The sequence below is a fragment of the Electrona antarctica genome (genome assembly GCF_951216825.1).
Source record: "Electrona antarctica genome assembly, chromosome: 4".
Lineage (NCBI taxonomy): Eukaryota > Metazoa > Chordata > Actinopteri > Myctophiformes > Myctophidae > Electrona > Electrona antarctica.
Genome location: NC_136809.1, coordinates 33,620,254 through 33,638,652, shown reverse-complemented (window position 1 = coordinate 33,638,652; position 18,399 = coordinate 33,620,254). Strand labels below are relative to the sequence as shown.

The window sequence follows — 18,399 nt, the reverse complement described above, 5'->3', positions numbered from 1 at the left end:
GCTTGTTAGAGCATCAGCTCCTTTGTTGATATATGTGCCGAGTTACCCAGCAACCATTGTTTGTTGCACAAGTCTTTAATCTCTGTTTGGATTGGTTGGCATTGTAGTAAGGTGAGCTGTGATGAGTTCTGCTAGCATGCAGGTTCATTCCTTAGGAGGTTAACCTGGCTTTTTCAACCTGGTGTCCCTATTTTGGGAATTCCATTACAGGCAAAAATGGCACAAAATGTTTCATGAAATAATGAAAATAACCGGTCTAGCAGTTACATTTTTGCTATTTGTTGTATGATGAAGTAAGTGGTTAAGAGCAGAAGAAAATATTAAATAAAAAATGATTTTTATAATGTCTAACTGAAAGATCGAAATAAACCATTCATTCATTCCATCCTGATTGGCGAATTCCAAACATTGCTGGCCCACAATAACCTACCTGACCTGTGCTCCGAGGATCACTCCTTCTAGTTGAATTTGAATCCTGAAAAGTAACAGTTTTGGACATAGGCCTATGAGGTTTCCACCCAACAGAGACATTATACCTACGTATCTTTTTTTTTTTTTTTAAATGTTCTGTTTATTAATTTTTTGTTTTTTTACAAGTATAGCAGTAACTTGAGAAATACAAACAGAGTGACAAATACAACAAAAACTGAAACACAAACAACACACAAATTCCAAATCAAGACAACCAAAGAACATTCAGAACAAAACAAAACATACATATACATATATACAAATAAAAATAAAAATAAAAATAAAAACCCCACTCCAATATAGTCAATGTACAGAGTTACAGTTCTTGGTCACAAACATCATCCAGACAAGACAGGTTGGCTAGTCAGGCGACAGCTATTCAGGTTCAATCGGGGGCACAAGTGTAAGACGGTCAACATGAGATAGAAAAGGCTGCCATGCTCTATTGAATTTGGAGATTGAGCCACGCAATGTATATTTAATTTTTTCCAATTTTAAAAAATATAGTATGTCAGATATCCAACGGGAATGTGAGGGGGGGTATGTTTTTTTCCAATGCATGAGAATAAGACGTCTTGCCAGAAGCGTCACAAAAGCATACCTACGTATCTAACAATGTAATAACATATATGAATAATTAGCCAACATATCTGCATTAGTATAACTAGCTGTCACAAAATAGCCAACAAAAATGTATACAAGCAAGGAATGAGGAGTGCTAGTGGTGCGGTAGAGTCTGAAGAGGTGAGTGCTAGGGGTGAGGTGGAGTCTGAAGAGGTGTGTGCTAGGGGGTGATGTGGAGTCTGAAGAGGTGTGTGCTAGGGGGTGAGGTGGAGTCTGAAGAGGTGTGTGCTAGGGGGTGAGGTGGAGTCTGAAGAGGTGAATGCTAGGGGGTGATGTGGAGTCTGAAGAGGTGTGTGCTAGGGGGTGAGGTGGAGTCTGAAGAGGTGTGTGCTAGGGGGTGAGGTGAAGTCTGAAGAGGTGAGTGCTAGGGGGTGAGGTGGAGTCGGAAGAGGTGTGTGCTAGGGGGTGAGGTGGAGTCTGAAGAGGTGTGTGCTAGGGGGTGAGGTGGAGTCTGAAGAGGTGAGTGCTAGGGGGTGAGGTGGAGTCTGAAGAGGTGTGTGCTAGGGGGTGAGGTGGAGTCTGAAGAGGTGAATGCTAGGGGTGAGGTGGAGTCTGAAGAGGTGTGTGCTAGGGGGTGAGGTGGAGTCTGAAGAGGTGAATGCTAGGGGTGAGGTGGAGTCTGAAGAGGTGACTGCTAGAGGTAGAGAATGAGCAGGCGAGTTTTTCAGACTGCAGTGGAAAATGGGGAGTGAGTCTGCAGTTATGACCAAGAGAAGGGGGGGGGGTCCTTGTACAGCTTGGGAGCCAGGAGGTGCCAGGAAGGGAGAAGAGTCTAGGATGCTTGGAGCATTGGCCAGAGTGTCATAGGGAGGGAAGGAAGGGACAGGCAGTTCAGCCAAGATGGCGTTCAGTCAAAATTGGCTGTGGCTTAAGAACTTGAACAGCATCCAAGATTCCACGTACACCACTGAAATGAGAAACCGGAGAAATCAGAGGACATTTGATATCTGAATGACTCCGGTGTTTTCACAGGATTGAAAGGTTTATTGAAAGGTTTAACGTGACACGTTAAACCTTTCAATAAACCTTTCAATTGATCCCTGTAGGGGGGGAGTCAGGGGTCATCATACTGTAGCAGTAACAGCAGTAAGAATGAAACACACAGGATACAGTAGGTACAGATAGAGTAGAGATAAATAATATACAAAATAAATAGATTTCAGTCTACAATTACAATTTACAATTTAGGCATTTAGCAGACGCTCTTAATCCAGAGCGACTTACATTAAGCAATAACAAAAAGCATGGCATACATCACATGTATAAAAAGTAGTTATCATGAATCATGCGTAAACTAAGAACGTAACAGTGGAGTATCTATGTAAACTATACATACTATACTATATAATATATTATACATGTGTACTATAAAGTGCTATGACTACATAAAGTGCAATTCTAGAGCTGTCTACATAACAAGCTATAAGTCTGTTTAAAATACTATCTAAGTCTACATAATGTGCTATCTAAGGGGCTAGGCTAGGGCAAGTGCTACGGGCCATGGTGGAGTCTGAAGAGGTGGGTTTTCAGACTACGGCGGAAGATTGGGAGTGAGGCTGCAGTTCTGACTGCAATGGGAAGTGCATTCCATAGTTTTGGAGCCAGAAGGGAGAAGAGTTTGGGACGTGTGGAGCGTTGTCCCGGCGTTTTTAGTGAAGGTACCTCCAGCTTCCCTGCGTTGGCTGATCTGAGTGAGCGGGAGGGTTTGTAGGGTACGATCATACTTGTGAGATATGGGGGGGCCATGCCTTTGGTTGCTTTGAATGCCAGCATCAGAGTTTTGTATTCTGTGCGGGCAGCGACCGGGAGCCAATGGAGCGAGCGGAGAAGGGGGGAGACGTGTGAGAATTTTGGCTGGTTGAAGACCAAGCGTGCTGCGGCATTTTGGATCAGTTGGAGGGGCTTAAGTGCACATGCCGGTAGGCCAGTAAGGAGGGAGTTGCAATAGTCAAGTTTTGACAAGACTGTTGTCTGGATTAGGAGCTGGGCTGACTCCTGGGTGAGGAACGGTCTGAGCTTGTAGATCTGCGCTGCGAGGAGTTAAGAGGTTTGATGGGTATCCGGAGAACTCGCCAGTTTACCAACTCGCCACGATTTAGTGCATTTTAGTTCATTTAAAATTGCATTGAATTGAGAGAGAGAGAGGATAGTTGTTTAGAGTTAACACTAGAGAAAGTAGGAATGCTAAAAGTGTAAACACCAAAGTACCGAAACAATGTAATTCATTAGTAAACAATTCCTGAAATGGTAGGCCTACTTATCATTGGTACATTCACATACTCACCTTTGTATCATCATCTAGCTGACCATTTAATTGCACAAAATAATTTGATCACTTTGGAAATGAACTATAGTTTGACATACTACACTGATGAAGACAGCATGTTAGCATAACGATGAAGACATTGATGAAGAATTTTCGCCGTGGCGACTTGGTAAACTGGTGAGTTCTCCGGTATCCGTTTGATGTACAGGGGGAAAAAGAGCAGAGTGAAAGCTCAAGTGTACTATGGATTGAGAGGGTTTAAATGGTTAAATATCTAAAAAATAAAAAAAAGTCTATACAGTATATGAATCTATAAAATCTATGAGACAAGAATGACTCGGTCAAAACTGCCAGTTCCCAATGTGTCCACTACGGTCGCTACTAGAGTTAGTAGCAAATGTAGTCCAGACGCTTTTCAAGCACCTGGCATCTGCTTCATCTCTCTCAGATAAGGGGTCCTTGCCCTGAAAAACTTTGAAGAACCCCTGTTCTAGACCTCAGAGTTTTGAGAAGTGGCTCGCTATGCCAGTTCAGCCAGCTTTGCCACTTTTTGCTGTGTTTATTTGGCCATCCTCCATATCCACCCTATAGGGGTTATACGGCAACTGACCGATCAGCACGAGCTTACCGTATCACCCTCTCAGTCCTTGTATCGATCCTCTTACCCCAGGTGACATAATGGCAGGGTATATGATAGTATATGAATGTGACACCTGTGTACTTGTGTTTCCCTGTATAGTTTTGAGGTGCGCATTGAGGCCATGGTCCTGCGTGAAGAGTTCTTTCCGTCTTGTGCGGTGATGAGCCGCGATATCGATGTCATCCACGTCGCCACTAAAGGTAATGGCACGCACGCACGCACGCACGCACGCACGCACGCACGCACGCACGCACGCACGTACGTACGCACGCAAAACCTCTAACTCGCACACAATCTGTGTAAACCTACACACACTAAAAAGTGATGCGTATAAACACACGCACACACGCACACACGCACACACGCGCACAGTCGCACAGTCACACAGTCGCACACTTGCACACACACACACACACACACACATTCTCGGATACACACACGCTCTCGGACACACACACACACACACACACACACACACACACACACACACACACACACACACACACACACACACACACACACACACACACACACACACACACACACAAACACACACACACACACACACACACACACACACTCGGACAGGTGACCCAGTTATCTGAGCTGAACTATGTGAAGTGGTTGGAATGTGTCACCCGAGATGACACAGTGTAGGTACACACAGGTACAGTTACACACCGAGGGCAACAACCAAGTGATGATGTTGCATTTTCACCAATATTTGACAATGTTATATTGTATGTTTAAATAGGCATTGTCTTGAAGCAACAAGCATAACTGTATCCCAAACAAGGAAAAGGAAACACTATGACCCCTGCTCATTATGCTGTGGTGTGATGGCTCAGGGTAGAGCACTGTTTCCCAAACAGTGGGTCGGGATCCATTTGTGGGTCGCGGACACATTTTTATGGGTCCCTTTATTTTTTGTTTCCTACATTTAGTTTGTAATAATTATTAGGCCTATTTAAAAACATTTTCAAAAAACATTCCCAAAAATATATATTTTTTTCCAATAATTAATTGATTTCAGTAATTTCATGAATAAATAAAAAAAAGTCTATGGAATTCCATAAATTACAAAACAAATGTTTAAGAAGTAGTGAAAATAGCCAATCTACAAGCTCACAATGCGGCGCGAAGTGACGTGTTGTGAGCTTGTAGATTGGCTATTTTCACTCATTTGAGTCCCGGGCAAACATAAACATAATTTCTCTTTTGGATCACGGAATAAAAAGTTTGGTGACTACTGGGGTAGAGGATAGATAGAGTATAGCAACTTTCAATGGGCCTGGTTTTCTTTTTCAACAATACATACTGGGTGCCAATGGGTGGTGTGTTGCAGTAATTGATGTGTCTTGTTCTGTGTAGAGCTGATGAACTGTGAGGAGCTTCATGCCATCCTGCACCTGGTGCTGCAGGCAGGGAACATCATGAACGCTGTGAGTACACAGCACTACTGCATCTATACTGTATTCTATACACATTCATGTTTTTATATATATATATTTTTTTTTACTATTTGTACCGGTTTCAATGTTATAGCATTGATTTTGGACAGAAACATCTTATCTCCATATTTTAACTTTTTGTGTTTTTTTGTAAATTAATGCCCTACTTGATGCAGTCTCACACAAAAGCATCAAAAGTAGCTGCTTTGAAAACTTTTTCAAAATAGTAATTTGAATAGTTAAAATAGCCGATCTACAAGCTCACATCTTGTCGATGTAGATCGGCTAGTTGATTTTTTTTTTAAATGTTTTTCAAAATAGTAAAAAAGGAGTCAACAGTCTGTCTTGAGAGACTACATAACAAGTGACTACAAGTAACAAAGTTAGGATATAGTGTGTGTGACAGTAGACCTCCTAAATGCTGAGCACCAAGTAGGCTATTAGGGAGAGTTCTGGTCCTAGAACTGTCATGTTCAGGAGCCATGGAAAGAAATACAAACCCACACCAAGGAAAGGAGGACATTTCATCACTAGAACTTTTGAGTTTAATTTACTTTTAAAGGAACATTTTGCAACATCATCTACCCAGGTCCTCTCTAACACTCACAATGGTGTTGTTTGCTGACAAATCATTGCATCTTATGGGGCATCAATTAAGCTGCGCTTCTCATTCTCTGCACCTCTGTCTCGTACACTGTACTCACTCAGTGTACTGTGTTACAATCTGACAATATGACTCACATCACAATCAGAATCAATGTAAGTTGGTGAATCAACTCCTTAACCGAAATGGTAAATATTTACCAAAATTAAGAGATACAAAATCAAATTGATAAAACTAAAATGCAGGTGTCTTTTGTGTACATTTAGTGTTGTTGTCTCCACCAGGCCGAAGGCATGGGGAGAGAGTATGTTTTGCACTCCATCCGTGTGTGTGTGTGTGTGTGTGTGTGTGTGTGTGTGTGTGTGTGTGTGTGTGTGTGTGTGTGTGTGTTACCAGCTAATCTCCGGCACCGTTAACCCGGTCAATGCCAGATTTTGCACACACACTCCCTGGATGCCAACAATGAACCTCTGCCCCAAATTTTCCAGAACGGCCTGTTATAGCGCCACCAGGAGGCCGACTTTTGAAAAACACATATTTTGATATTACTCCTCCAGATTCTTACTCCTCCAGATCCCGCAAATCGTTACACACTATCTCTATAGTCATGTGTTCAAGACAGATCTGTCCGATATTTCATATTCCATCCTAATTGGCTAACATTGGCTTTCAAAGTTTGCAGGATTGGCCCGTTTTGAACAAAAAGCCTCAAATCATGAACGCAGCGTGCAATTTGCGTGAAATCTTTCACAGACGTTCCTACTAGTTTGAGGAATATATTCCACTCTTTTCACATTGGCCTGTTATAGCGCCACCAACAGGTGGATTTTTGCAAAGCACATTTCTGGAACAAAATGCCTCAAATCATCCAATTGCCATCCAAGGCGTAAGAAGAAATGGCACCCTTTTCACATTGGCCTATTATAGCGTCACCAGGAGGCCACAACCTGACCTGCCCTGGTGGAGACCTGTGCCCGAGGGGCACTTTCTCTAGTTTTGTTTATGTTGAGTTGCCTTCTATGCAAGCTATCGTTGAATCGGATTGTTCTTGTATTGTGTCTTATGGTTGTGTTGTGTCTTATGGTTGTGTTGTGTGTTTCAGGGAGGTTATGCGGGCAACGCTGTGGGATTCAAGCTGTCCTCTCTCCTCTCGTTGGCTGACACCAAGGCCAACAAACCAGGCATGAACCTCCTGCACTTTGTGGCTCTGGTGAGTGCAGCTTCTTTATAGAATTACTTACATATTTATGCTCTCCAGCCCCATATGGGGCATAAGGCATCCATAATGTTCCTCTGCCAATCACTGTCTTCAGCAACCAGATGTGCCTCGTGGAGATGGGGTCTCCGCGAGAGACCCATCTCCAGCAGCTCAGCCTCTTCTTTATATAATGTGTACGTATAAATGTGATAATACTGTATTATAAATGAAGAAATGATAATATTATGTTTTCAGAGTCCTTTATATATAAATTATACATGAACTTGCGGTTTTACTTGATAGACGGCTTTACTTGATAGTATCTTTGTCTGCATGTTTCTTATGCTCATTAGCAAGGAACTCACCGGTATATGAGTCAGACTGACCATATCAAACCATTAATATTTCATGCAAAAAAGGATGAGTGACCAAGGCACTCTTACACTCTATGGAGCCTTTGTATTTGTATGGCTAATGCATACAGTAAGTAAGTAAGTAAGTAGCCTTGTTGGTTCCCAGGATATGTGGCCCATAGCCTAGCTATATCTCCTGTTCCCACAGCGTGAGGCAGCTTGATGTACAGTACATCCCCCAGACATGATGTACTGTACAAGTGCACTCTCTGGACTTGATGCTAGTATGTCGCAGGGACTTTCCCCTAGGCCTGTAACAATTATTACATAATCGTCTAATTCCATGATGAAAAATGTTCATACATTTTCAAATATTTTACATAAATATCAGGAATAGCAGATCTACAAGCTTCCTTGAAGATCAGCTATTTCCACTATTTAAAAATGGTCTTGAAAGTATATTATTAAAAGTGTCTGTAATTTCTTTGTATAGTTAGTCATTTGTCATATCTGCTGCTGTGCAATTTGTGGTTATGAAGCCTAGAAAAAATCAAACAAAATTTTAAAGTTGTATTCATGTGTTCCAATATTCAATGCCCAATACACAACTAAATCTTTAATCGCAATTAGTTGTGTGACAATTCATCGCCAACTTAAAATTGTAATCGTGACAGCCCTACACCACAATCCAACCGTTGATGCTGACTTTGCTGAGTGCCAAGCAGGGGGGCATCGGGTCCCATTTTATAGTCTTACTATGATGACCCGGCCTGGGGATCGAACCCCGACCTCCCAGTCTCAAGGCGGACACTCTAAAGAGTAGCATGGGTACAAAAATTAAACAAAAACAAAAAACACGTCGCAACAAACACCAGCCTTTATCGGATGATACAAATGAGGGTGGGAACCCACATATAAACACAATATACAATACGATACATGAGATCATCTTTATCACCCTTGTACGAAAGAGCACCTTGGTGGATTTTACTCATCTTCCTCCTCTCTCTGTTTTTCTACATGAATATTTCATATTGGAAAAAGCAATCGCTCTGATTTGAACGTTTAGATGGATTGATGACTTCTTGGCTGGCGTGATTATATAACACTTTTTTAAATAAATAATAATAAGCAATGTGAGAAGAGAGGCCTGGAAGGTGAAACAGTTGTGTGTCGTTCACAGCAGGGGGTGATGACGGGTAAACTGCGTGAGACGGGATTAATATTGCAGGAGGGCCGGAGAGGTAGCAGATGGCACCAGAAGACACTTGCATAACAGACAGACAGCAGTCACTTCTTCAGTAAAAATAAACTTAACAACATGATGAAGATGTAAACTATGTCCTCTCTCTCTCTCTCTCCATGTCTCTCTCTCTCTCTCTCTCTCTCTCTCTCTCTCTCTTTCTCTCATACATGCTGTAGGAGGCTAAGAAGAAAGATGAGAAGCTACTGAAGTTTCCAGAGAAACTTCAACATGTTCAGAGTGCCGCAAGGTAGTAAGAATAAACAAAACTCTTAGCCATTGCTTTTCTGTATAAGCCAAGAACACATGCAATCACTAAATAGCCAACAGCATGCAACGTCAATTTACAGTTCTATGCAGAAAAGCACAGTACAGTGACTGCTCAGATTTGGGACATATTGATTATCATAATGATGATGTTATGACATAGTAATTGTCTATCGACACGTGCATCATACAGGATCCAGCACGGTTCCAACTCAGAAACTGAGAATGTGACATGCATTGTATTGCATGCACGCCCCTTGCACGGTGTCTACAAGCGGCCGTAGCTTAGTGGGTAGAGAGGGCGTAATCAGAAGGTCATTAATCCCCCCCCCCCCCCCCCCCCCTGTTCATATCTTTTAAAGTGTCCATTAGGACAATGGATCCCAAACTTTTTAGCTCAAGACCCAAAACAGAAATTAAACATTTACCCAAACTAGTCTATATTCATAGAAATAGAAGAAGAAGTATTTATGAAATACTTGTTGGAATTGTTTAATAACACAATTGATGCCCATGGATCTTTTCAGAATAGAGACGTAGAGTGCGTTTTTGGACGATTTTTAACACAAAATATACCCATAGATTTATTCAGAATAGAGACCCAGCATTTTTGTATTTCATTGTTGGATTGAAGCCATTACGGCGTATTCTGCAGACACATTATTATGCAAGCCAGGTACAGTACAGTACAGTACAGTACAGTACAGTACAGTACAGTACAGTACAGTACAGTACAGTACAGTACAGTACAGTACAGTACAGTACTTAGACCGAGACTGTACTGTTTGTACTCTAGTCCCTCCGGCAGGCAGTGGCTTGTCAGGCTCTGTGAGTTTGTCAAGGTAATCGCTGCATGGCAGCATCCTGTACTGACATGACTAATCATCGTGCCATATGGATGGACATCGGAGAGACAAGGATTAGTCAACACAAATATAGATTTTAGACACTATATAATATACTAATACTACTTTACATATCGTCTCTGTCAGGTGGAAACCTCATACAGTATGTCCAAAACTGTTACTTTTAGGATTCAAATTCAAAAATAGCAAAAGTAGCAGATCTGCAAGCTCGAAACGCGGCCAATCTGCTACTTTTGATGCTTTTGTGTGACGCTGTAGTATAATCGAGTAGGGCATTAATTTACAAATAAACACAAACAGTTAGAATATGGACAATGGACATTCTGCCTGACTCTGTGGGGGAAATAAAATGTTTTCGGTTTTTGAAACCTAACAGTATATCTATTATACAATTGAAAAGGTGTGCCCAAACAGCTGTGCGCAACCCAGGAACAAAAGGCACCAGCTACTACGTCACTGACACACTGCAACACACACTGCAACAACCCACTAAACACACTAACACGTCACAGACTTACCCTCCGTGTCGATCCATGGCTATCTCCTCATGTCGCGCAGCACGCCCACACTCAACACCACCCGCGTAAAAATTGTCATTGCACTGCCACTAAAGCCGCCTCCCGTCCAGACTCACACACAATATCACTATCAATAATAAACACAAACACGCCACAAGCACCGACACCCCCGCCTAATTTGTTGCCAGGTCTATGAAAACAAGCCCAGAAAAAATGCCATTCAACACGCTACTTACAACTCGCTTACAATTTGCGGACCTGGCAACACTGCATCCTGTTTTCCCATTGGCTACGGTTGCTACAACACGCATTTGCACTGCATGTTGGGAGCAACACAGCTTAATGTAGGGGTCACCGATTGCTGTGCTACATCCCCCTCATGTTCTCACCACCCCGTTCGGCTACACCACACACACTAACCTACACAATTCTCCACATGCAACACAGGGCCCTTATTGGCTAGCCCCCTCACATGGCGATCCCCACGCAGCAAAACACAGGCCAGCCAGCCACACACACACCCACACACACACAACGGCCACGTTCGGAAATATCGCACTGAGCGCACTGTGCAAATGCAATGCAAACTATTAGGCGACTGTGCTTCGGTGCGGTATTTCCGAACGCGCCCATCTCATCGCCACAACGCGCGCAGTCGGATGCCAAGCTCTTCCGCGCATTATTCCTTTCCCAGTCTCACCACACCACGGACTCATTGTAACCTCGCATCAGTGTCACTGCAGACACGTAATCACACTGTGGAGGATTTGTGACTGAGTGACTGTGTGTGTGTGTGTGTGTGTGTGTAGTTTGATTTCAGCATGTTTTACACTGCACAGTTGCGCAGTGCACACCATGGGACAAATCGGCTTTTCACCCCCTGCCACTGTGCCCACAAACGCATGTACAAGAGGAAAACAATCTAAACATTATATACTAACGTCAGCATCGGGCACATTAACACACACAAGCGTTATTAGTTGAGTTTTCTTATTGAAGTGCCTCTGAATTGTAACTGTGCGTTTATGTCAGTCAGCGATGCGATCCGTTGTTATTCAGCCACCAGCAGCACCATACGCACAGACTGGAGAGAGGCGACGTGTTTCTCTCCCTTCGGCTCATGTAGCCCTCATTGTAACTACAAATATTGTTCCCGAAGAAACAATGTGGGGTCACTGCAATCCAACAGATTGTAGGCCTACTATAATGCAGTCAAGGTCCCCACAAAAATATACTACAGTATGTTCTGCTCCATTCTCAACATCTTTTGGTTTCCAAAAACAGTAACTTATTGTAAGTAAACAAAAACAGTAAAAAGCAGTGTCATGTGTGCTTATTTTAATTTAATTTAATTTGCTTTGATGTGAAAATAAAATACAACACATAATAATAATACCCATCCGTTACTACATGTGAAGGGCACAATACTGGGTTTAAAAACAGCTGAAACATGAAGTGGAGTCTGTCAAATCTCGCAATTTCCTTCTTCCCATTGCGCTGCAACGGAACTAGGATGAGCCGCCCGAAGGGCGGCGAAATTCTAGTGACAAACAATGTTTGTGTGTGGGGCTGTTTCACAGCATAGCCTACTGTAGTGTACTGGCTGTATTGTGGAGTCCTTTAAAGTGTCTCCCAGGCTCCGCAGGCTGTTAGACTGCAGTCTACAAAGCTGCAGAATATAATGACACAGCATAATGCTCAACATTATGATAATAATACTGAGAGCTTCAACACACACATACAGTAGCAGCAGTAGTAGCAGCAGGAGGGGTTTATGTGCTGTTGGTTCTCTAGAGCCAGACATTATTGCTGATATACAGTATTGGCCATTATTTGACTTATTGGGCGACATTCACATCATCAATATTATTATGCAGCCAATGTGTCCTAATTTTTGACCATGCACTTTCAACAAGGTGTCGCTATTTTGGGCATGTCATTACTCAAGTAAAAACAAACAAAAAAAACAGCTGTTATTTTTTAATCATTTTAAGTAGGGTTTATTATTATTATTTTTAAGAAAGTATTGGTCAAAACATCAGTAATTGGTAGTCTAGGGCTCTCCAAAATCGGGTTCAGCATTGAACCCAAAATATGCCGTTAGTCGATTCATTTATGTGGTAGATTTACAAAAATCCACACATTCAGTGACTATTTGTCTACTGTCTTCTCTTATAAGATCTCAGTATGGTCAGTATTATTGGTAATGTCTACTGTGTGTCCATGTTCTCCTGCAGGATCTCAGTGGAGAACATTGAGATGGACTTCTCCTCCCTCTATGTGAGGACCAGGTCCCTGGAGGAGAAGGTCCAAGGAGAACAGGACCTCCTGCTGCAGCTGGAGCCCTTTCTGCAGGTGAAACACACACACACGTGCGCACGCACGCACGCACGCACGCACGCACGCACGCACGCACGCACGCACGCACGCACGCACGCACGCACGCACACACACACACACACACACACACACACACACACACACACACACACACACACACACGCGGACTAACAAACTACACTGCTTGTGTAGGCCTACTCTCATCTGATCTGATCTCATTCTCATCGTATGGAATCTTATTGTATCAATTGTCATCTAACACAGTGGTTCCCAAACTTTTTAGACTGTGACCCAAAAAAGAAATGTATTACTTACTTATTTTTTTATCTTTCATTTTTATTCCATGATTTTGCACCCATTTTTTACACTCAGTGTCAATTATCTAATGTATTCCTGGGTGCTACACTCCCTATGCCAACCTGGGGAGAGCAACGGACTGACCTTATGATAACTTATATGCATGAGGAGTCCAAAGCCGCTTCTTTTCACCTGACAGGGGGGAGTTTCCCTGGTTGGACGTAGTGTGTGGAAGGAACACGTTATTCCAACCAGTTCCTTTACCCTCCATCACCTCCAATGTTTTGCTTTTTTGGGAATGTTTTTTTTAAAGGTTTTGAAATAATAATAATTTAAAACAAAATATAGAAAACAAAAAGTAAAAGGACCCATAAAAATGTGTCCACGAAACACGAGTGGGTCCAGACTCCCGGCCCAGTGTTTGGGAAACGAACTAACTATTAACTAACTAAATCTAACTAATCTAATGGTGTTCTGTGTGTGTGTGTGTGTGTGTGTGTGTGTGTGTGTGTGTGTGTGTGTGTGTGTGTGTGTGTGTGTGTGTGTGTGTGTGTGTGTGTGTGTGTGTGTGCGTGTGTGCGTGTCAGAGTTCAGTACGGACCCTGCAGGACCTGCAGCGGCGCAGGTTGGACCTTCGCAAAGAAGGAAACGCTCTCATTGACTTCTTTTGTGAAGACAAGGATACCTTCAAACTGGACGAGGGATTTCGCATCTTTCAGGACTTCTGTCTCAAGTTCAAGAAGGCTGTGAAGGTGAGCTTCTCTTTAACATACTTTGTTACTAGAGGTGGTTCAGCAATCTCTCGAAATAATCATTTTCTATTTTATTCTCGTTGTATTGATCTTCCCTTTGGGGCAAAGATTGTCTTAACGGAGTAGTTCGCCCTTATTTTCTATCAATTACACACCCCATGAAGTCTTTATTATTATTATTATTATTATTATTATTATTATTATTATTATTATTATTATTATTATTATTATTATTATTATTATTATTATTATTATTATTATTATTATTATTATTTGTCTCATCCTGTTTTATTTGTCTCATCCTGATCCAATCATTTGATGACCGGGTTATTGTTCAGTAGGAGTCTTAGTAGAAGACCCTTTGAGTCTCCTTCTGAGACTCTTTAGGCTTATTGGCTTAGGAACTACTCCTTTAACATGTTAGCTAGAACACCCACAAAGTCTTGATCTTTGACCTCTTGACCTTCCACCGTCAGGACAACCTGGACCGGGAGCTGAAGGAGGAGGCCAGGCAGCGTCGCCTTCGAGAGCTGGAGGAGAAGCGATTCGCTTGGTCAGCTGCCGACCAGAGCGGAGGCATCGGCCGGAGCAGCAGTGAGAGCGACATGGAGCTGCTCACCAAGGAGGGTCTCCTGGACTTCTTCCAGCAGAGGTCCCATAGCCCCCACAGCCCTCTGGGACGCTCCGCCAGCGCGCGTCGCCACCGCCACACTGTCTCCGCCGTGGCCGCCGAACGTGAGCTCCAAGCTTACCTGGAGCTGTTCGGCGGCAGCTCCTCCGACTACTCCAAGTTCAACAGCCTGCCTCGCTCCGGGCGAACCAGTCAGCGGAGGACCACCCCCTGGCTCTTGTCCCAGGACGACAACCGCGAGCTGACAGGCCGGGACAGGCCGCTCGCGGCGACGTCCCCGCGAGCCGAGACGGAACCCATCAGCCCGCTGGTCAGATATTCCACCTCAGGGTTCGACGCAGACGAAGACCCGTTCAACAACAACACGATAAGCTACTCGTCTGTGTCCGAGGGCAGCGTCCTGCCTCGCAACTCTTATGTCTTTCAGAAGACAAGTCAAGAGCACAACCTGGCAATCAAGGGCCATATGAATGTCAGCGTTGAGAAGCACCTGCTAGTCCGCGTGCCACAAGCTTTTGACCTGTGTAGTCCAAACAATAACAATCGTCACACACCCTTTGTCCACCAAGGGGACGTACTTCTTACTGATTTGGAGATGGAGACCCCTCCACAGTCACCTGTCCTGGACAACCTTCCAGGTCATAAGACCTCAGGAAGAGCAGTGAGTCCCAAGGAAGGAAACACGGTCCCTCCTGCCCAGTTGGTGACGTCTCTTCATAAAGGGAAAGAAGAAGATGAAGACAACAACAGCACTGTTTCATCCACGACCTGCGATACGACCCTCCCTCTGGATCCCTCGGTATCGAATAAGAAGCCAGTACTCTACATCCTAGACTGCACAGAAACGGACTGCTCCGTTGCCTTCGACTGCTCCGACATCGACAGCTCACCACTGACGAGAGAAGGACTGACGTCCGACTTGAGAACCTTAGACTATAACAAGGACAGCCAGGAGAACCAGCAGAATCCCAGTTCCCTGTCATCTAACCTGGAGTCCATGTCTACCAACGACCAGACTATCTCCACTTCAACCAATGAGCTCTCTGCACCACGCTCTCCAGGCGTGGCGTCCATTACTCCGTGTGCTACGGCTGAAGAGTGGGACACTGATAGCTGTGACACTGCCGAAGGCAGACAGGTGGGGGAGAAAGCCGTCCAGACCAACTTCAAGAGCAACGTGGCTTCCAAAGCATCCAAGGCCAGTGGAACTCATAGCATCAGAACGTTGACCACCAGTGAGAACCAGGGCATGCGTAAGGTCGTGCCTATAACCAAATCCACCAGGGTCGGCATCCACGTGAAACGGACAGAGCGAGGTGCATGCCTGGACGGCAATGAGCCACATTGGCCCCTTCGTGACCAGAGTACCCCGGCCAGAGGAAGAAGTGAGAAGACCTGCCGGACCCCACGACACTCCAGCTTGCCTCCGGACGAGTCCAAAGTCAGGTCAGGCAGCCTCACGTGCAGCATCTCCAGATGGGCGCGTGACTCCACTCCGAAAAAGTCCTCCTTCCGCAAGCCCAGCGCCAAGCCTCTGAGGAACATCCCCAAGCTGGCGCCAGAGGAGAAGATGTGCCGCTCCACCATGAGAGCCCTGGCTCAGGCCCATAGCCAGAACCAGAACCTGAACCAGGTCGGGGCCTCCTCTGAGGTCAGCGGTTCACAGACGCTTGTCACCAAGATCACCTCGGAGGTTCCCAGCTTTGCCCGGAATACCGTAGCCTCCTCCTCCAGGACCAAGAAGGAGCTTGGCCCCCCATCTGTACCCTCCACTCCTTCCAGGAGCCCCTCGCTTCTGGCTCGGACAGCCTCCGTCAAACAGAATAAAATATCGCCTACAACCCATGCTACTGCTCCACACAGTGAGGACAGGCCCCACGGGGGAAGTCTGCGTAAGGTGCAGAGCGCAAAGTCCCCCAGACAGAGTTCCTACTGTAGCGACACCCCACCACCGCCACCACCTTCAACACGAGAAGACATTCACAAGAGTAATAGCTTTACTGAGAAGTCTGTCCAGACCAAAGACTCTGTACCATCCAGCAAATACCCCAAACCAAGCTGGAAATAGAACTAGACCTGCGGGAACTTCAATGAATGGGGACTGATTCCCTTCAATAGATGTACATCAACGTTTAGTTTCCTTCCTGACTTAACACACGTTGAACGTTGAACTTGTGAACCGAATATTTGATGCAAAAAGGTACGAATATAATCACAGATCAATGTGATTGACCAAGTGGTGACCTCACCTCATCTGTGTGAGGATGCTCCACTTTGCTTTCATTGTTTGGTTTATGAATTTGCGAAGAGAAAGATACTAAACGATGAACTAAACTGATGAAATGCAAATCCCACATTCGACACAGAGCGTTCATGGCCAGCTTAGTGGTCTACTGTAATACTACTGTCTGTTATGACTCGGTCCAAGTAGCTAAACAAACACTACTGAAAATATAATGCTGCTACTGTAATTAGCTTTGACAATGTGAGACATGTGATTGTCTTTCATTTCAGGGTCGTGACACTTTACCTGGCTGCTGTCTTTCTTTGCCTTTTTGTTTGTCCTGAATGCTGTTCTGTTTTTCTACGTATCTCCCTGCTTCATACCTCAGTTAGACTGTAGTGGCCTTGTACCAGAACGACTAAGGGCCCCTGATCAGACAGGACACGTTTTGCATTCTACAGTCTAGCCTACAGCAGCTTGCAGTGCTTTTTTTCTATTGATGTTGAGAGGCAACCTGTTACTCTCTTTTGTTGCTATAGCTGTTGCATGGTGACTGCAGTGCTAAAAGAACAATGGCGGCATGTGTGCAAACAATCTCAATTTTACATAATCTGTTGCTGATAACGTTGTAGGCATCAAATGCGCCATGCAGTTGCTCAGTGTTTATTAATTTCACATGTACGACGGCTAGTGTCCAGGGCACTCCAAACACATAGGGCACAAGAATGCAAGTTGCCCTGCAAAAAAGCTTCACTAAAAGGAATTACAAAAACACACCAAGGCCCAAGCTGCTCAAATGCGTCCTGTCTGATCGGGACCCTAACAGAGCCTGGAATTGGTTCTTGTTCAAGTCGGCATTGTGATTTCATCTGCAGTGCAACGTTGTTGTTGTTGCATTACGTGGGGTTACTGGAATTATACCAGTGCAAACCAGCTGTGGTGCATCTTCCACTAATTGTATGTATGTATGTACAATACGTATGTATGTACAGTATGTATATCAGTGGTCACAATGTGTAAATGTTTTAGAACACCTCCATTGGATATGGAGTAGACATGCACGTAGGAAAAAAATTATTTTTTCCTGTATTATAGGCTAATCCTGTAGATCAACGCTAATGCTATGAAACAAAAGCATTGAACACATACTGTGCGTAGCCGTTGGAATTTAAATAACCCCAGGCGTGATTATTGACAAACATGATATTCTCAATGTAATTATTTTGGATGCTATTCTCGCTGTAATGTTTGATTTCATTTTTTTCCTGTGGTGAATGTTGTTATATTTTTATATATAATATTTTCTCTTATTTTGTGCGAACTCGCGCTGGCATCTCAAGAATAGAAAATGATCAACACAGCTGCTCAACATCCCATACCAAAACAATTATACTACTGTGTATATAGTTATATTACAAATGTACAAAACCTGGCCAAGAATATATATATATACTGTATACTGTATGTACATTTTGAAACCCCCACCACGACATACCATTTCTTTTATAGATTATAGGATACTCCAGCCCTGTTTTTGCACCTCACACGCTTGCCTTCCTCACACAGCGCCGTTGCCTAGACAACAGCAACATCAAAACAACGGGACATTACCATAAAGCCTAATGTAGCTGCTCCAGCAGAAGAAAAACAACAA

The 18,399-nt window shown here is 43.9% G+C and overlaps 1 protein-coding gene across 1 annotated transcript in view; it reads left to right on the top strand.

The window, feature by feature from the left end:
- The window catches only part of fhdc1 (FH2 domain containing 1), a 30,835-nt gene extending 12,832 nt beyond the window's left edge, over positions 1-18,003 (top strand). Inside the window, exons 6-12 of the mRNA XM_079499168.1 lie at positions 4,101-4,201; positions 5,373-5,443; positions 7,159-7,266; positions 9,030-9,100; positions 12,739-12,856; positions 13,726-13,890; positions 14,367-18,003. Of these exons, the coding sequence (XP_079355294.1) occupies positions 4,101-4,201; positions 5,373-5,443; positions 7,159-7,266; positions 9,030-9,100; positions 12,739-12,856; positions 13,726-13,890; positions 14,367-16,589 (2,857 nt within the window). The 3' untranslated portion in view covers positions 16,590-18,003. The remainder of the gene's footprint in view (positions 1-4,100; positions 4,202-5,372; positions 5,444-7,158; positions 7,267-9,029; positions 9,101-12,738; positions 12,857-13,725; positions 13,891-14,366) is intronic.
- Positions 18,004-18,399: the final 396 nt, after the last annotated feature.